General features: G+C 44.6%; 1 protein-coding gene across 14 annotated transcripts in view; it reads left to right on the top strand.

Annotated features, from left to right (window-relative positions):
* PTPRE (protein tyrosine phosphatase receptor type E) overlaps positions 1-20,346 on the top strand; it is a 97,178-nt gene that overhangs the window by 28,250 nt on the left and 48,582 nt on the right. For 2 of the 14 annotated variants that reach the window (XM_068951433.1, XM_068951436.1), the window contains exon 1: positions 13,919-14,092. The exons of 5 other annotated variants lie outside the window; for them this stretch is intronic. In XM_068951433.1, the coding sequence (XP_068807534.1) occupies positions 14,028-14,092 (65 nt within the window). In that variant the 5' untranslated portion in view covers positions 13,919-14,027. Of the gene's footprint in view, positions 1-13,917; positions 14,103-15,019; positions 15,119-18,425; positions 18,642-20,346 lie in introns of those variants that run through there. 7 more of the 14 variants (XM_068951438.1, XM_068951444.1, XM_068951430.1 and 4 more) reach the window with 6 other exon arrangements.

Here is a 20,346-nt window from a genome sequence, read left to right as displayed (position 1 = left end):
AGTTTTTGCGTTCTGGAAGGGCTGGTTTGATGTAAAGCACTAGTACGTGTGCACGCGCGAGCTCTCCTTCGGCGGGTATCGAGTGCGAGGCTATTGTTGACCTGCGCCAGCAGACAGACGGACGGACAGACAGACAGACAGCTGTTAAAAGGAAGCGAGCTCGCCCTCTGTGTCGTTTTGTATTCTCCCAAGCCCAAAATGTCATTTCAGTAATTCTTGGGGCTTTGCTGAGTCTGAAGAAAACCGTAAAATTAAGTGGTTATGGCCCCGCAGCCTAAGGGAATCTCAGCTCATCTGCAAGTTTTGTCATTGTGTTATCGAAAAGTTACTGCTCAGTTAGGTACGAGGCTCGCAGTCGCTTTTTATGGCCGAGCGAGCAACGGGAGCGTGCCGTGCTGATGCGTAGTTATCCGGCTCGACACCTCCAAAACCACGCTTCTGGTGAGAACTTTTCTGCGCGACGCCAGGCGCGTTTTCCCGCGGTTTTGTCGGGGAGGTCGCGGGCGGTGGCTGCGTGCAGGTAGGTAGCCGCCCCTCCGTTCAGCGGGAGAGGGGAGGGAGGGATTGGGGAATAACGCATCTTTCTCGGTGATGCGCCTCCAGGATTTGCTCGTGCTGCCTTTGCTCCTGCTCCTCCTACGGCATCAGATGTATTTTTTTTTTTGGCTCCACAAGAAGCCTTGTGTTTTATCCCTGGCACGTAATGCAAAATGACAGGTGAACTGAATGTAACATCACCAAATAACTGGCTGGCTGCAATGCGCTCGAGTGTGTGTGGGGAGGGTTTTTTTTGTTTTTTGGGGTTTTTTTGCATCGTAAATGTGAGCCCGTGGCCTGCGCGCGGGTTTTTCCGTAAGCAGAAGCAGATGGCTCTGTCAGGAGCCCGTTTCTGCCAGCTTCCTTCGGCAGAGGATTTCTGGAGGGGAGAAAAAAACAAAAAACCAAAAAACACTAGGGCAGAGCAGACTGGAGATTATTATCAGAGAAGTCTTGTCTTCCAGAAAACAGCTAGTTTTACAGTGCGAAGAGCGTTCCAACCCTGCCTATAAAACTACCAAGGACTGGTGGCTCAGGACCTGCGCTTTTTTTTTTCTCTTTCTTTTTTTTTTTTCTCCCCCTTTTTTCCCTTTCCCCCCCCTTTTCCCTATCCCTTTCCTTAAGGAAGAACATTCCTCTGTATTGAAGTGCAACGTGCCGAGTTTGCAGGAGGAAAGAAACGAGCTTGTTTTCAGAAAATCCTTGCAAAGCTACATTTTTTTGGCCAGATAGAGCAAAATAACGCTGTAAATACCCTGAGCACCATTAAACAGCCAATGCCCGGCTGCATTAAAGCAGCGCTGGAGGCGCCGCGGGGAGGCTCGCCCTCCCGGCTCTGAACCTTCACACGCACGCTTTGCCCTTCGGGCAGCGTTTGCTGCCTTCAGACGGGTATGAGAGGAGTCCGAGTCCGAAGGAAGAGGAGGGAGCTTGCCGCCCCCGGGACCGCGTCCGCATGGGGAAAAGCCGTGCAGGTTTATCGACAGGGAGGAGGAAAGGCGTTTCCCTCGTCGGCGGGTGTCTGCCCCGTCAAGCCCGTGTGGTCCGCCGCCGTGGGGCACGGGTAGGTGAGTACCGTAGACGTGTCACAGGGGCCTCGTTTAATGGAAACGCTCTTTTGCCCTTGCCGCTCCCGTAACAGTCTTCCGGGATGCTGTTTGGCTGCGTTTTCATCTCAAAAGTATAACATGAGGTTCGTCATAAAATCAGTTGCAGCGTGTATGGCTGCGTTCGTGGCACTACGACCTTTCTGGAGGCTTTGGACCTAGAAAGCTTGTTCTTCCGCAGAAAACTGCGCCTAAGCTGTTCGCAGGAGAAGACTGTGGCTGTGTCTTCAGCTCCTTCCGGGTGTCAGGCCTGAAGGTCTCCCTGGCAGAAGTCATGGTGTCCTGCGGGGCCTGTCCATAGGATGGTGATCTTTTCCACTTAAAAAAAACTTTTTTTTTTTTTCTCCCCTCCATGTGAAATGATTCGAGATGGTTTGAGGTTGCTGTAGCAGTTAATAAACTCTTCCTGACCTTAATCAGAAATGAATGGGAACGAATGGCAGTCCCCGCTGAACCTGTCCTGCAATAAATATGGCAGCAACAGCAACTTACTGTTTCCCATATCAAGCTGCAACAGTAACTGGGTCTAATCAACTGCAATCTGAAATGCAAAGCGAGCTTTACAGCCGATAATCAACGGTGGGGTGGAAAAGCAAATCTCTTCCCCTAGAGGCAGAGCAACGTGCCAGGCGTGGTGGCAGGTTATAAATAAGGAGCTGTGATGCAGAGTGAGATAGAGTATTTTGCAAAAACAAAACAAAACAAAAAAAAAAACCCACCCTGCAAAGCTCGTTAGGTGCACGTTGGCGTTGCAGGGAGGAAGCCGGCGCCTCTGCGACGCCGATTCCCGGCGACGGCGCGTGCAGCGTCGCTCGCCTCCCGCGATGCCCGCGTGGCCTGCGATGCCCGCGTGGTTGATGCTCGTCGATACGGATGCTTGCTGTCGCACCATCCGGGGATGGCTGAAACGTACCTACGAAATACCTGCTTGGGCTTTGCTGTCTGGAGGCGAGCGCTGGGCGCGTGGGAACCGCGGGGACCGTCGTGCCGAGGCGTAGGAGCCGGTCGGCTGGGCGAGAGCGGAGGCGAACGTATGCGGGGGCCCAGTATTTCAGCATTTGCCTGTGCTGGGTTTTGGAGGGTCACCTAAACGTGCGGCTGAACTGATGCGACTTTTTTTTGTTATTTCAGGCGCAGCAAAAGGAAACGAGGCAGCTTTCTTCGCTTGGTTTTTGTTTGCAGGCCATCTGTTAAGGCCCTTTTACGTTTGTAGCCAAACAGGATTATTTTTAGCAGTGCCGCTTGTTGGTGTTTGGCAGGTTGGTGCAGTTGACGCATCGCTGCGAGGAACCGCACACGAGAAACAGTTCGTTAAGAATATGTAATTAACTTAAAACAATCAGATAATCTGCAAGTGATGCTCGCGGTGTAGTGCGACTTCCGATTCAAGGGGAAAGAGCTAAATGAAAAACTCGGATTCTGGAGGGCTTTTTTGCTTGACTTGCGAGTTTAGAAGTAGGTCTTCAAGTAAGCGCTTCCCTGGTGGGGGACGAGACAAGGGGGGGTCTGAAGTTTCTACCCGGGCCGAGCGGGAAGCCCCGGCCCCGCGTAGCGGCGATGCTGCAGCATCGCCATGGCAACCGGTGGAAACCGCTGGGAAAAGGAGCGATTTCACGCTGGGTTGCAGCCAAGAATTATTGCTAGTGTCACGTTGCTGCGGCCGAGTTGCTCATCAATAAAACTAAATTGGGACGGCTGTCTTGCAAGCGCCTCCGCCAAGGCACCAGCAATCCTGTAGCTTGAATTTAAAAAAAAAAAAAAAAAGAGTAAAGAAAGCCAAGAAATGGACCAGAAGTGCAGCATTCGCTGCATTGACACAGCTCGTACGTGCAGGACTTTTTTTTTTTTTTTTAAATCCACATAAAGTAGTTAAAAAAAAAAATTGGAGCACTTTAATGCTATAAATGGAATTTATAAACAGAGGTGTGTTGTTTTTGTTGTTGTTTGTTTTTTTATTTTCAAGCATTGGACTAAGTAGTCATGCATCCACTAGTTTTGTTAAAGTAAAAAACATTTTTAATATTGAGTCCCTCTGTCAGTCCTCGAGGCTTCAGTTCACTTTGCAGTTTATGCGTGTAAAAAGCCAAGGTCGTGTGTGTGTGTGTGTGTTTTTTTTTTTTTTTTAAATCAGGAAATTACTAAATTATGTAAACTATTTAACAAAACTTTCTAAAATGTAAATATAAGAGGAAGTTTGGTAATTACAAAAGGAATGCCCTTTCGAGTTGGTGCTTCGTGTGCATAGAATTACCCTTTTGTGTCCTCTTTCATTAAGAAACTGAACTGTTTAAGAAAATACCATATGATATTTCATATGGTATTTTAATGACACCTACTTTACATAGCTTCTGTTCAACCTAACGTGATAAATGCTATTTAGAGAAATGTAAAGTTTCCAAGCAGTCTTACCATTTTTAATTAAATGTTAACTTGGCAAAAAAACTCCCCACTTGCTTTTTTTTTTTTTTTCCCACTCCTTTAATCAGCTAGTGACAATTCCTTAAAACAAAAAAGAAAAAAGGGCTTCAAGTGCAGATTAGTGATCTTTTCATGTCATTTCTGGCTGCTATTGATCCGTGTTGATGGGAGAAGGAAGGAGTGTGGATGAGAGCCTACCGCCAACAGATGAAGACTGCGTAGAAGGGCATCTGCACGGGCTCCTTGAGTGCTTTGGATTGAAAGCCCAGATACGTACGCTTGTAGGTACTTAAAGGCACCAGAAGTTGCCTAATGAAATTTTCAGAAGCACCGAGGCTTCAGATCTCAAATGTAGGATTTTTACCCTTTCACAATTACCCCATAACTTTGAAGACCCAGTTTGGTGTCTCACTCCTGTGATATTTGGAAATGTGAACTGTTTTTAAACTTTTGAGTTGGGTGCTGTGAATTTTTCTGTGGGCAAGCTACTTCTGTCATAGGAGCTTCAGACTTCAAGGGAGCTTGCTGAAATATTTTTAGCTTGCTGCATAACTGGGGAAGTACTACTTCCACTGTAGCACAGAAAACCAGTTTCTAAGATTTCCTAGGAATTGAAAAAGATAACAAGCAGTGTTTAGTCAGAAAGATAAATTAACTTCTTTTCATAACTCATCTGATCATGAGATTGTTTTCAAGAAATATGTTTCATTTCATTGCATCTAGCTTTCTGAAGGTGGAGACCCTGGAGTTTGCAATAAAGGCATGACCTCTACCCCCTTCCTCCCATTATTAACATTTGAAGGTTGTGATGGTTTTCCTCTGCTTGTTTATACGTGAAAAATGTTGACAGTAGAGTAGATGAGCTGCATATGCTACTTCCTTCCTGAGAAAGTGGGGTGGATTTTTTCTGAATGTATAGACAGATTTTAATGATCAAAAAGATGTATAGACAAAACCCTATTGTTTTTAAATATCATCATGACTAAGATGTTCAAACTAGTGATCAAGTTGCCTTTATTGCAAAGTAGACAGTCACTTAAATGTTGACAACTAATGAATATTTAGAAATACAGAATCAAAAATTGATCAATTCTGTTTAGCAGTGGTTTGACTAAATAAGACATGATTTGTGGATCTCGTGCTCAGTTGCAGAAGCTCAGTCTTGGGTCTAACCCAAGTAATACCCAAATTAATTTAACTTATTTTTGGGTGAGATTTCAGTGTGGTTGAACCCTATCCAGTGTCCCCGTTTTCAGTCCAGTGTAATTCCCTGTCCTTAAGAGAAAAAGGAGAGCCTTTGGCCACCTCTTTTATTCTTTGATTATACATTCAAGTTGTTGTTTAATTGCTCAAAGAGCTGTTCCCAAGTTGACATCATAACTTAATATTTTCAGATCTTTTTGAACATTTCCAGGAATGTTCTGTGAACTTGCAGTCGAGTTCTCATGACTCTTATCATATTACTGTTGAGACCTGTAGGGCTGTTTTAGACACGCTCTTATGCGAAGATTTGAGCCCCATTTCAGTGCTGTAGGCTTAAATTTCAAGGGCTTTGCTGGGTTTGTATGTAGAATTTTGATAAATATATATTGTCTATATTAGTTTAAGTGGTTAGCAAAGCAGTGGTAGGAATGGACTGCACTCCTCTAATTGGCAAGAATGGAATAGAAAAGTATTATAAGTATTAAAAGTAGCTAACTCCTTTCATTGTTGTAAGCATATAGGTATTATGCTGCTTTTCAGAACATGGTAGTCTTCCCGCTAAGTCCATGTCGATGATGCATCCAAAAAATAGGATATGCCTTTATGTAAAAAAGTGTCATACACTGGCAGATACATTCAAAAATTCTACATAACTGCCTTTTTTTACTAAATTATTTACAGTGAAAATAATATAATTAAGAAACTTAAATGCAGTCACAATTACAATAGTTTTTCTATGATAGATTGACACTCCAGGCGCAAGTGATTGCAGCATGGGCTGCAGAGCTGTTCTGCAGCGCTGAGCGAATACACGAGTGTTTCCTGTCCGCGCGCTCTGCTGCTCCAGCCACGTGCACCAGAATTAGCTCGATATGTCTCTTTTTTTATCTGCAGAATAACATGCTCCTAGAGTAATCTGCTTCATTGTCCTCATTTAAATTGTACTCCTTTACCTTTTCCCCAGCTCTGTGGTGCCTTGCTTTACTAATATGCACGGTGCCTCCCTCTTACTGAGCAAAAATGTGCTTACTTTGTCACAAACCGTGTCTTTCATGTTGATTAAATGGAATTAAAGATTATATGTCTATAAAGACAAATGAAAATCCAGAAAATATCTTAAAAATGAGTGTTCCTGCATTAGGAAAGTAGTCATTGACATTTATACATAACTGTCTGAAAAACAAAGTGTATTTTTCATTTCAGTGAAGAAATGAGGCATAAATCCGTACTTCCGGATCCATGTCTGCATTTTAGAAATGACCTGTAAATGTTCTGCTTTTTCAGTGGTCATAAAGAAGTTCATAAATACTGCAATTCAAAACAGTGGTGTCCTAGATTTTGCAGCTGTGACGTTTTGAGATCTGTTATATGTCTTTGGGGCTTATTTTGTTTGCGTATTTTAAATACTGATCCGTTCCTTTTGAGAAAATATCTTAGAAAAATTCAAGTGATAAGTTTTGCTCATACTCATCTTTTTAGTTAGCTGAAACAATCTTAAACGGAAGACTTATTATTTCACACTCTAGTTGTGATTAAAGAAAAGATTTTAGCACCAAGTGGCATGGCTGGATTTTTAGGAGAAGGATCTAAGCTTCGCTGAAGACAGGCACTATGAATCCTGTTGTTCCCTTTTCTGAGTCAACAGGATATAAATATCCCGGAAGGAAAATAAAGTTCAAGCGTAAACCTCTCGGATCAAAGGAGGCCAGCTGGCATCTTCCAACCTTCATTCTCCTTATCTGTGGTGAAAATGCATTCTCCCTTCCCCCCGAACGTAAACAAACCAACCAAAATGCGAAAGCCTCTCAAGCCCTTGGGTGAGGGTGTAGGAAAGGTGGGCTGATGAAGAAGGTGAGGACAGGTAAGGCAGGGGGAAGGAGGATGCCAAGGGATGAGGGCTGCCACGCTGCTGCTGCGTGCTGATGCAGACTGCCTGCTCCTAGCCTTGGTTTTCATAGGAGGCCTTTTTTCGCGGATACCTTTTTGGCATAGACGTTTAACGTTAAATGAGAATGTACCATATTTCAGTTTTTGCGGCAGGTTAGACTTATTTATCCCAGGAAGCTCAGATTGTTATGACCCTCACATAACAATAGGAACGGCTGCAGTGGAAAGACGACTTTTCTAAGTATGGAGATGGTATTTAATTTATAGTTGTCGTCTTATTTGGGGCAGGAAAAAGCTCACTCACCTGTTCAAGTTTCCAAATGATTGAATGGGACCACTGAAAGCGGCTCAGAAGGGCTGAGAAGGCCCTGGGGGCCCTGGTGGACACTAAGGGGAACACGTGCCGGCAAAACACCCTCATGGCAAAGGGGGCCAACGGCATCCTGGGCACCAGGCAGAGCGTGGCCAGCAGGGCAGGGCAGGGGATCCTGCCCCTCTGCTCAACCCTAGTGAGATACCTCTGGAGTTCAGGGTGCGCTGCTGTGCTCCCCGGTATGAGAGACATGGAGCTGCTGGAGCGAGTCCGGCAAAGGGCCACCAAGGGGACTGAGGGACTGGGGCTTCTCTCACATGAGGAGAGGCTGCAGGAGCTGGGACCCTACACCCGGAGAGGAGAAGGCTCAGGGGGATCTGAGCAATGTGAATAAATACCTGATGGAGAGGGTGTAAAGAAGACTGAGCTGGACTCTTCCCCATGGTGCCCAGTGACAGGACAAGCTTTTTTCCTGTGAGGGTGGTTGCGCGCTGGAACAGGTTGTCTAGAGAAGTTGTGGAGTCTCCACCCTTGGAGACATTCACAACCCAACCGACCGTGGCCCTGAGCAACCTGCTATAGGTGACCTTGCTTGAGTAGGAGGTTGGATCAGACGATCTCCATGGGTCGCTGCCGACCTCAGCCATTTGGTGCTTCTATGAGGACAGCTCTGGCAACTTAAACACTGGAGATGGTGCTCCTCTGAGGGGGAAGGATGCAGAAGAGCTCAGTGCCCCGTAGGTGTTCCTGAGTCTTGTGCAGTTCACGAATATCATCTAGGTCTCTTAAGACTTTAAGGTTTGCAATATTCATAACAAAAGCTTCTAAGGAAAGCACTGTTCCAAGAAATTCTGTGATTCATAATACTGCTCCATGCAATCCTCTTCTGTAGAAATAATTTGTAGGCTTTTTTTTAAGTGTTAAAATTCAATATATGAAGTACAGTATTAAAAAAACAGTTTTTAGCTGTCAGCGTTTCTCTAGGGGTGTTGAATGACTTTAAATACACAAATGACTTAAGAATGTATGGACTGCATGGGGAAGACGTACATGGGAACATATTTAGGGAAGTTTCTGTGCGTAGAGATTTCATCCTAGAGTAAGGAAGCTTTTCCAGTACAGTAACTCATGTAATTGTAGAGATACAAGCATGCAGAAAAACTGTGAGTGCCATTGCCTTCCCTGCATTGTTCGGGAACTTTCTATGCTGCCTTCTCTACGCTTCGCCAAAAGCTCACTGCTACTGAACGGTGAAAAGTGTGGTTAAAGACTGAGGAATCCCCCTCTATATTTAAATCTGCCTTTATATGTCTTTTTTGGATCCAACTTTCAAAAGTGACCCTTTGGTTGGCGAATATGCATACTTGGCTTTAGCTCTGTGTTGTGTTTTTAGCATTTTCCATCTTGCTCTTTAAACCGGAGCACTTGCAAAAAAGGCTGATATTTGAAATCTGGCCCTGGGTATATGCAAATACTTACTGTGGTTTAATAACTTTGCTCCTTTGGAATAAGTTAGATTTTGATTTTTCTGTGATACTTAAAGCCTGTAAACAGAGCGCGTGTGCGTGCAGTGGATTGCTCCTGCAGTTAAGCTGGAAGTGAAAACTGGGGCAAGGCCTGTGGTGTTTGTAAGCTGCAAGGGCAGCTGTTGCACAGTGAAAACCTTAAAAATGCCTCAAGGCAACTCTTTTGCTCTTGGAGTGGTCCAGTAGGGTTGCAGGTCCCAGTCTCTCTGAGGTTAATGTAGATGTTGAAGTCCCCCTAACTTGGCTGTGCTGTCCATACTTCTTCCTGCTCGTCCTGGCTTTCTTGGTATCGGACTTGGGCGTTTCAGACAACTTGCACTGTTTCACGCAATTTTGTGCTATGATGTTTATGGGGGCGTAACATAGTGGGCTGAAACAGAAGCATTAGCTAAATAGTCAAAAGTAAGAGGTAGCATGGAAATCACTGTTTTGGAAGGTCTAAAATAGATGAAGTACGTTCTTTGGGATCCTCAGACAACCGAAGTTTTGACGATTCTGCAGTTCTCATGGTGCATATTTAGGAAAAGATTGCCTGCTTTTGCTAAAACAATGTCATGTTGTACTTCTACAGCTATAAAGTCTCTGATTCCTAATTGGATTTTACCAACGTAAAATTTGTGGCGTAGAAAACTGTTGTTTTAAGCAGCAGTGTGTAGCCTTGATTGGTACTATTTTTCTTTGTGGTTTTCAAAAGGAATATTGCTACAGAAGTTGCAGTGTTATTAGTTCATAATAAATATCACAGATGACCAGAAAACCTATTTCTAGATTAAAGGACACTCCTTGTATTTATGTGACATTTAAGAGAGCAAAATCCTGATCTACGTACTTAGAAAAGCTATAAGAACAAAATAAATAGCACGTTCTTGCTTGCTTGATCTAACGATTTATTTTGTCAAAAGATGCAGCAGCTCTCCCAGAGAGATATTCTTGTATTTTGGGTAAGTAGCACACGTTTTGGAGAAGGCAGGGAAGCCGCTGACCTAAATACATGTTTATCTTAGAACTATTCCATTAAAGGGAGGTTTTAAATACAAGCGATCTTAATCTTAGTCTTTGAAGCCGGGAGAGGTTTGGAGACAAAAAAAGGTTGCAGAGCCTGTACAAACTGCCTGGTCGCTATTCTGTCTTCATTAAATAGTTTCCTCAGTTTTCTTGCAATTCATCACTACTTTGGGCGTTAGTATTTCAGCAGTGTGAGCTTAGCGTGAAGGTACAGAACAAATTTAAAGTGTGCTCTGTTAGATTTAATATTATACCTAGTTTGCCTTAATTTTTTTGAATGAATGTTTCACAGGAGATCGTTCTGTGGCTCTAAAAGTTGCAATTTCTTTAAGGCTCGCCTACCTTGGAGCACTAGGTAGAGAAATGCACCTTCATTTTCCTTTAAGGTACTATCAATAATTTTTATATAGTATAAGCAGTGACTTTTTTTTTTTCCTTCCCTGATGATCTCACACTTGTAAGTAGCATCTCTAATACACCAAAGAGGCTAGAAGTGAACATCGGGGTATGTCTCACATGGGGCAAATGGCTGAAATTCTTGGAGCTGACAAAGATATGAGAACTGAGCGTGTCTTGCTCGTGATCTGCCTTGTCTGGATCCTTTGCCAGGACTGTGATCTTTAAACTACAGAGAAGTACTGTGAGTGTGTAACAGTATATTGGGCTTTACAGTTCTAGCTCCTGAATTTTTAAAAAAGTTCTTGAAAGATGTATGCCTACTCAGAAACTCTAAATTTTGATCTGGGGTTGTGGGAATAATGCCTTTTATTTTTCTTGTGCTTCAGCTCACTCGACGTTGTCTCCCAGCCGCTTTCTCATGCGCTAGTTCCCTCTCTTCAGCCCGTCCTTCCCTGCGAGGGCTCCCTGGCTGCTGGCTTGTGGTTTTCCTCTGCAGTGCTTTGGAGAAGTAGCGATAATCAGGGAGGTGGCAGAGGCTGGAGAGGAGGAGGAGGAGGAGGAAGAGCAGAGATCAGTGCGTTTGCAAAGGCCTGGTTTCTCCTGTGTCAAAATTACCAGGTGCTGCGTATCAGCCGGAGGGCTCGTTGTTGTGTGACCCCAGCCTAGGGACTCCGTCATCTCCTGGTGAGACGTATCCACCTAATGAAGTAATGCACTCTCAGATAACTTTCTGCTGTCATTTAAGAAAAGGTAATAGATCCCACTAAGGGAAGATGTTCATAGAACACTTGCAAGGGTGAAAATCAAGTTCAGCAGTAATTTCAGGAAATGATACTGCCAGGAAAGAGTTTTTCAGATACTAAGAAGTGACATTCCTTGGAGGCAGAGTAACTTTTTTCCCCCCTGCCTTTAGGAATCAACTGAGCAGCAAGGAGCAGGGGACTGTTTAACGCGGAAACTTTGACTCTCCCGAGACGTTCTGTCCTTCTGCAGGTTCATGGAGCAGAGGAATACGGTTGGGGACGGTAACTTTGCCATGGCACGTCAGGGGAAAAAACAAAAAAGCAGTGCAGTCAACAGTCCTTATTTAAGCAAAGCTTTCTGTTGACTTGCTTGCTAGATGTACTCTGCAGTGCTGTTGCCAAACACTAAGTGCAGTTCACAGATACCAGGAGTCACAACCATAATTTTTGCAGCTGCAGTGACTATAACACACTGTACTCTGCTTTATTTCTGATTATTTTCTAACTGCTTGCATTGTTGCAGACCAGCGGCTAAGGCTGCTGTCGTTGGTGTTTGGGATGCTCAGAAGATGCTACTGTTTTTTCACATAGGAAAAGGCAGTGATGCCCAGGGAGGTGCGAAGCCTTTGGGAGAGGGGGTGAGATGTGTGCATGTTTGCGGCCCCACCACGGGGAGAAGCCTCTCCTGTAAAACCTGCATGGCCATGAGGAAGGTCCCCCCTGCCACCCAGCCCAGGGCAAAGCCTACAGTGACAAAATATTCAGCGTTTCAGTTTTCTAGAATAAGCAAGGTAAAGTCTGTGCTTTACATTGTTATGGATATCAGAGGTGTTTTGATCCGAGAAGACTCAGCATGAATTTAAGCAAATTAAGTCCAGATGGAAATTATTACCGTTTCAAAATGAATTCTGAGATGAATTCAGAAGAGGTCAAAAAATGAAAAATTTAGTCAATGTTCCGGTAAGGGAATCTATATTTTCATTCAGAAGAAAAAATTAAAGTCCATATAATAATAGTTTTCTAAGGCAGAGGACTGAAGAAGTTAAGAAAGAAGAATTATCTGTGTGGTTCTTGATGCATAAAAGCTTCGCTCTTAAGCTTGCAGTCTGAAAACGTGCAGCTTATGGACGGATTAATTATAGAAGTCAGATGGGCTTTTGTGAGTGTGGGTTTCTTCCATGTATTATGAATTAAAGTTGTAAGTAAGTAATTTTTCAAATTAACAAAGTTTAAGATATCTGATCTTAATGCTTAAGATGCTCCATATGCAGAAGCTCCTAATGGGTGGGGAGGATATTCCACATGGACTCGATGCATCCAGGATGGCTCGTAACTTCTAGCAAATATGAAACGTAGAGGTAAAAATATTGTTACTGCTGTAGATTTGGATGAGTTGTGCATTATAGTAGTGGGGGGGAGAAGCACCTGAGAGAGGGTATTTAGGTACTGGGGATGTTCCAGGTGTGTTTTAAGCATGGTCGGAGGCACTTCAAGCAGCTCTAGGTGACAGCACGGCTACCTGGGGCGCCTCGAACGGGCTGCTCAGGACGGTCAGTGGGGGCTGAAAAGGCGCTTCCTTCAAAGCAGCGGTCACCCCTGTCGCTCTGAAAAGCGTTCACCCTAGCGTAGGAGTTGTAGACAGGCTTTGTAATCTTTTCTGAATATAAATTGCTACTAAATAAGTTGGTGAAAGAGCAGACCTGTGGATCTCAAATGGAAGCAGAGACAATTACTATCCTTTATGCATATGAATGAACTTCTGATGAGGCATCTTTGAGGATGTCAGGAAAGGGCACTGTGCCTTCAGAGAAAGGGGAGTGAGTCATTACTGCTCCTCGGGGGCTTGGTGCCTCCTCAAGTGGAACCAGATGCTCCAGAGGGACCCGTGACCGGCTCTGACGTTAGACTCCAGCACTGCTTTGCTTTATAAGGCTTTCTTGCGCAGGGTTACTTTGCTTACGCCCTTGTAGATGCACCAGAAGGACACAGTGCAAGCTTTTAAAGGACATTTTGGGGTTTTATGTATTTCCCTAAAAATATGTTTTTAAAAGATGGTTAAAAGTCCCTAAGTTTATGTCTTTTAGTCAGCTAGGTGTTGCTAGCAAGGCTACCGTAGGTCTTGCATACCTACACTCAGAGCAGACTGTATCTTTTTGTCGTAGCACAAAAGCATTGGTCTGTACAATATTTTCTGAACTACTAGGAAAATATATTTGGGGATAGTACTTACTATTTTAATAGCACCTTAAATATGTTTCGGGCCTGAGTATAAAATATGGTTCTGGAGGGTGTTTCCTTGCTGTGTTGCTATGTTCCTGCTCTTAGTGACATCTACCAGAGCAGTTGAAATATCATCGCAGCATTGACTCTGAAGATAAATTCACTTTTCCCCCAGTCCAGTCTTTGAACGGGAGTGCTTTATCTCTGTCGAGGGCAGATGTGGCACGCTAGCTTCCTCATCTGGGTCCTGTGCATCGGCATGGAAGGGCTTTGGTCAGGTGGTGCACCCCTAGCCAAATAGCTCCCCAAACTATTGCTTGGATTCATAAAAAGAGCCGGATCTCTATATCAATGATAAGTACAAAATTAGCCATTTTTTAAAAAAGAAAAGTGATCTTACAGCATTCTAGCAGCCTCTGGGCAATATTACAACAAATGTTGCTTAGTCAAAGAAGAAGTAGCGTGCTCAGTGGCGAATAAAAAAATTAGGAAACCTTCGGGTTTTGTTTTGAGATACTTCCTGTGTTAGGTCACCAAGCATACGTTCAGCTGGAAGGATCATTTGTCAGAAACTGGTTGCTTCACCCACCAAGGTAGGAGCTCAGCTGGCGAAACTTAAGGGTGGTCGGGTAACAGGCCGGCGAGCGGAAGACACGTCGACTTGCAGAGCATGCTGCAGCGGGTGGACGATGAGAGCCCTAGCGGGAGCGGAGGGAAGCCGAGGGACACGAGCAGGTAACTCCAGGTGACCACAGGGAACAGTGGCTTTGGGACTTAAAAGACAAAGTTCTTGTTCTAATCTCCTCTTTGTTCTTTTAACATGTTCCTGAGCGTGTTCAGGCTGTTTAGCTTTCACTCCATATGTCAGAGATTTTACTGCTAGTTATCTGATTTAGTGTATTTTGATGTAGTTTCGGGTTTTATGCCGTCCCAAAGTTTTGCCCAAACACCAGGAACGAGAGACACCTGAAGGGGTCTGTTTTTCCCTCGCTCTGTAGGCGAAGGAGCGTGCCTGTAGGCATCTTCTTTTGCACCTGTACTGCAAACGGGTGATTCCCCAGCTTTACTATTTGATCAGAGCTGGGGCGCAATCCAGCTCCTTCTCATAGGAAAGCAGCAAGAACTGGGAAAGTGAGCAGGTTGTGACTGCACTGGGAAACTGTAATACTTCTCCCCAGATACCAGAGTTAACACCTTTCCAGCCATAAGCTGAAGGGGTGTCATGTAATCTTTTGGAGCACTTCAGCAACCTGACTTTGCAACATGACTGTTGTTGCCTGGAGGAACTACAGCGAATCCATCAGTTTGTAGGACTATAAAAATGATGATGAATGTGAGAGGAGTTTGACAGACGTAAAGGGCATCTCCTCTAGTAGCTGCGTGTCTCTTGATAATTCAGGCAGCTGTATCTGTATTTCACAGTGGAGCCATGAGAGATGGTCATGGTCTTTGGTAGGTTTTACCCCAAGTCTCTGTGTCTTTGATTTCACAGTCACCTGTATCTGAAGTAGTCTTCAGCTGCCATGTAATTTGAAGGTGCTACCTAACATCCTTTTTAAGTATATACTAATTTACAGCTTAATTTCTTAAGCTTAACTGTGCAGGTAGTGGTGTTAGGAAAAACGCATCCAACTTGTGCCAAGCTTTATCCTTTCTTCTAAGCTTAATACAGCGTTTTGGGCGAAACCCATCGGGGCAAGCAGAGCTGAGTTACAGCATGCGAGGAAGGCTTCGGGAGCGCAGGAATCGGCTTCCTCTTCGGTGAGTCGTTGCGAGGGGTCACTCTTAAATTTATACTTGGGGGAAAGCAAAGCTGCTGTCCCGGCTCGGCGAGAGAAACAGAAGTGGTTTCTTCCTCCCAGCTAAATGCACTGGATCTCTCTGCTTCAAGCATTAGAGCAAACAGCCGGGTTCCTGTTCCTCTTTTTTTCCAATATTCTGACGTTTACTTCACCTAATATGTGAACTCTGAGTGGGTTTTTCTCCCCCTTACATTTTTTCCTCTGAATGGGTTTTATTTTTTATTTCTTTTTAAAACAGAGTTGACTGTTTTTGTCCAAAGGTCTGAATTTGGAAATTTTTCTCTATTCACTTACTAATTTTTTGTTTTTAAGAATATGTGGCCACCATGAATAATTTTGCAACGGTATGCAGCTGTTTTAAGCGGAAATCTAAAAAAATTTAAGTTGAACTTTCTAGTGGAAGGGTCTTCCCCCCCCTTTTTTTTTCTTTTTCTTTTTTTTTTTTTTTTTTGGAGGAGAGGGGTGCTGAAAGGGAGCAGCTCGCCGCTCTCCCAGGAGCAGCGGTCTGCCGTAAGGAGGAGCTGGCGTGACGCAGCGCTGCCACCGAAACCGCGTTCGGGGCAGGGCGGGAGGAAGGCGGTTGCTTATAGCCCTTAAGCCCAGCTGAGGTCACGTAACCATCCAGCGCGACCTGTGGAGCGTCGTCGAGTGATTTCTGCTCCAAGGCTGTCGCTGATCTCAGCCCAGTGCTGTTGCATTGGGTTTTGGTGCTGATGTAAGCTGCAAGCGCTGGAAAATTGGCCGCGTTCCTGCAGAGCCCATTTCCACGCTGAGTTGCCCTCCTTGTGCCGTCAGGTTTTTGCCTTTAGAGGATGTATCCCGGGGGGGAGGCAGCGGTTCGGCTGCGTCTCGCCTCCCCGTCTGCGCGGAGCAGGCGGTGCTGGAGAGCTGGCTGCTGGTGCAGTTCTCCTCTCTGGTGGCTTCCCTAGCCTGCGTCAGCATTTCCCTCCGGGGGTTAACTATTTTTGGTTCCTCTTTTTTCATACTAATTCTTCTCTTTCTGGCTTGAGCAAAGATAAATGTCTTTTCCCCCAAGAAACCGGCATCCCCTCTCCCTGCCAAGCAGGCAGCCCGCTTGGGCTCGCACCGCTGGCGCCTCGAGAGGTGTGCTAGCCTAGTGGTGGGAGTAAGCGTGTGCTTTCTGGGGTTTGTAACAGCCCAATTAGCTGTCTGTCCCGAGCAATTTGCATTGCAATCTTTTTTTTTTTTTTTTTTTTTCCCTTTTTGAGAAAGAAATGGCGTATTGGCAGGCCTACGACTGATAACGGAAGATGCGTTTCACATCCCAAAGTCATCGTATCTGGAGTTATAAAGCGGCTGCTGCTTATATCTTGCATTTCCTTTATATAACTCAGTTTATGTACTTAGTGACTACTTCCAGTTGTCACAGGAAAAGAGAAATCCCAACCATCTCTGACAGATGCTGCAGGATATATGCAAGAGCAGGCTCAGCTTTGCTGAGCTTTTGCTTTTAATGCACAGAGCTGCCTTCTGCCCCTGATCCAGCCGGCTCTTTCAAGCAAATTGGAGTATCGGGGTTTGATGCGTGCTCGGCAAGCAACTAAATTTTAAAAACAGATGTTACCCCTGAGTCCATGCGTACTTTCCAGGGCTCTGTTATTACGACAGGACACATCAGTCACATAGCAGGTGTTATGCGGCGTTACCTGGGACATAAGGTCAACATCGGACTCGCCATGCCTCGCTTGTCTGGTCATCGTTTCTTAGGCATTTAATTCATATTACATGCCAGATTTAAGAAGGAAAAAAAAGTCTTCCATCCCTCTCATTTTAAGCAGATGAGCTGGCAGTAGGGTTTACGGTTGTGTCGGCATCGCTTGGGGAGGTGGGTCCCCGTGGGGTGGTAGGAAGGTGGAGGGGGAAGGAGGGTGGTAGGAAGGCAAAAAGCCAGTGTAAGAAGTTCTAGACCCTTGCGGGATCAAAGATTTGTATTTCTGGAGCGGCTATGAAACGCTGACACTAGAGGGAGGACGGAGGAAGGAAGTCAGTGAGCTAATACAGCGTACGTGCGTTGTAGCCAAGAGCAATTAGGGCACGGAGAGCAGGGTCCGAGTTATCCGTGTCTGGACACGCTGTGAAATCCAGCTCGTGGCTTGGAGGTCGGAGCATTGCTCTAGCTTCAGTGGCGTTTTCTGGTTTTGCCTGTCTGAATACCTAGGCACAGCGCACTCTTGTGCTTTTATTCGTCCCCCTCCCAAAACACTCGGCTGCTGCAACATAAAACACTTGATCTGGACATTTTGCTGCATATAACTCCCCCGTATGCATTTTCCGCACGTATAATTAGCTTTCGTTTTCCAGAACCAATTTCTAATATTCACATAGATCTCTCAGAAGAGAGCATTTGAACGATGATGTTTTCTGCAACTCAAGAGTAAAAGGGCCACTGGGATGGAGTAAAAGGCAACTTCTCAAGTTAATTGTAAGATTTTTATTGGTGTTTCACTCTGCTGCTCTCGGGTTGCTTCTCTGAATTGATTGCAGATCGCCTAATTTATGTATGAGCTCCATTTGAAAGGCAACGCAAATTGATTTGCTGACAAGGCATAGGGAAAGGTGACCCTAATTTGTCACTTAATCTTCAGTACAGGCCTACTGGGAAAAGATATGTACTAGGAACTGGCAAAAATTTAAATGCAAATTTCCGTCTTCATACGTAAGATCCTCCATAAATACCTAGTAGAACATAATGAAGTTGTGGTACGGATAGCAAATGTTTAGCACTATGTAAGATACTAATTTTTTTTTTTTAATTGGTCGAGATTAAACGTTTGTTCCTATAAAATTGTGCAAGAAGCTCTTGGAAATGTTTTACTGACAGAGCCTAGTGTGCTTGCTTGGTAAGTCTCTTTTCCTTGTCCATGTTGCTATGTTAATGAACTTAGTCCTTTTGTGAACTCTCAGGGAAAAGAGTAAATAATTCAACATAGAGCCTTGCTGTATACATTTTTTTGAAGCTAAAATTAGACCAAGAAGGACAGACAATGAATATTTATGTAGTGAAACACACATTTGGACATGAAGTAGGAAAGTAAAATAGCTGTGGCATAGGCCTAGTGGTAGCTAACAGGTACTTTTACAATAATTCAATGTTTTCTCTTTGATTTTCCCCATAGTCATTTTCGGTGCTTTAATCTGATTTTTATGGCTTAGTGGCCAGAAAACACGGTTGCATCCTGAGGTGGGCCACGAGCTTTGCAACTTTGGGGAAGTCGCAAGCGTTTTATTTCCCAATTTTATTTCAGTCTGTGCCGGCCATGGTGGCTTTGCTTCTGCCCAGGGTCTTGGCCACCAGCTGTCCCCTGCCTGCTCTGCTCTGGGTTTTGGTGGGGTCGGAGCCAACTCGCACACCACGGGCTCTTTTTCTGCTTTTTCTGAAAAATAAGCTGCTGCTCCATCTTTCGCTTGCCTTCATCTGCGTTCGTTCTGCCCTTGACAACCTTCATTTCTTTTGATTAGTGGTAAGTTATAGCTTGCTGCAGATTTATACTGGCTTTTGACTTTACAGTTTTAACTCATTATCCAGGCGTAGTTTCTTCTTTGCTCAGTATCTGTCACAAAATTTTAAAGAGTCTCTTAGGGTTTGGCCACTAATTTAGAATTTCTAGCTATATAGGTTACGTGATAGAAAATGAAATGATGGGGCAAGTTGAGGTTAGCAACGACAGCTCTGGCAATTTATAGGCCTTCTCTGCTAAAAATGAAGAGAGTCCTTTTCTCCCACACTGTCATCGAACAGATTTGCTTCTTTTTGTACCATCCAAAAGCAGAGGTTATTCAATGTGTTGGGCCAAAAGCTAATATTATGCTCTCTTGTGAACAAGAATGGGGGACAAGGGAAGGCTGACTCTTGCTGTTTTGTGTTTACAGGCTTTTCTAGATATAAAATTATCCGACTAGCTCATGATATCGCTAGTGCAATGTGAAATGTTCTATTAACTGTTTCATCAACTTTATGAGATTAGCAGAAGTTAGAGCATGTGTCACTTGTTTGCCATAGGTCATTTCTATAATTAGCGTCGCTTTTAATTTTCACGCACATGGATCTACATTGCAGAAACCACTACAGTAACTGAGCATGTTAGCAAAGAGGAAATGGTAAAAGTGGTCACAAAAAAAAGAAATAGGTTCAAACCCAACTATACAGTAAAATATATGGGATAAGAAAACTGAGAGGTGATCTGATCAACGTGTATAAGTATCTGAAGGGGGGGGTGTCAAGAGGATGAGGCCAGTCTCTTCTCCGTGATGCCCAGCAACGGGACAAGAGGCAACGGGCAGAAACTGAACCACAGGAAGTTCCACCTAAAAAAAGGAAAAAACTTCTTTCCTGTGAGGGTGACAGAGCATTGGAACAGGTTGCCCAGAGAGGTGGTGGAGTCTCCTTCCCTGGAGATATTCAGAACCCGTTTGGATGTGATCCTGGGCAATATGCAGTAGAGGAGCCTGCTTGAGCAGGGAGGTTGGACTAGATGATCTCCAGAGGTCCCTTCCAACCTCAACCGTTCTGTGATTCTGTGATTCTAGTGCGGATGGGTACGGCCTTTACTGGAGGGCTGCAGTCTCTCTGGATTAGGGCACCAGTACTTGGGGAGAGGTCTGGACCCACGGCGGAGCAGTGGGCATCGCAAGAGTTGGCTTTTGGGAGAGGTATGAGGGTAATGGGCTTGCTCTATGGAGGGGGCATGAAAAAACGGGTCGAGAACGATGTAGGTCCACCCAGTCGGTAAAGGGACGGCTTAGCTGATTTATCAAGGAGTTTTTGCGGGGGAAAAAAAAACAGGTCCTATTTGCTCAGCCTTGTTACTGAAGGCTTTTACAGCTGCTTTGGTCACATGTGGAGTTAATCGTCCAGCCACTGTGCGGACCCAGGGCGCATCTCATGAATCCCACCGCCGGCACGGGCGGTACTCTGCCTTGGGCAGGAGTTACACCGACCGCCTCCTTCGCGGTTAAAGGCTCCGTTTAAAAAGATCCATTTCCATTATTTTATGAAGGATATGAGTAGCTTTAGTTTAGTTAGTGGGACACTGTTGTTATAATGGCAGGAACGGAAAGAACTACAGGAGTTTCGCTGGAAATTTTCAGGAGTTCTCTGTAGTTCAGGTACGACTGTTGTAAAATAGTATCCTTAGTGCATTGACTTTGGCTGAATATAGCTGCCTA

Source organism: Struthio camelus, chromosome 7 (assembly GCF_040807025.1).
Source record: "Struthio camelus isolate bStrCam1 chromosome 7, bStrCam1.hap1, whole genome shotgun sequence".
Taxonomy (NCBI): Eukaryota; Metazoa; Chordata; class Aves; order Struthioniformes; family Struthionidae; genus Struthio; species Struthio camelus.
This window is presented reverse-complemented; position numbering and strand designations above follow the sequence as displayed.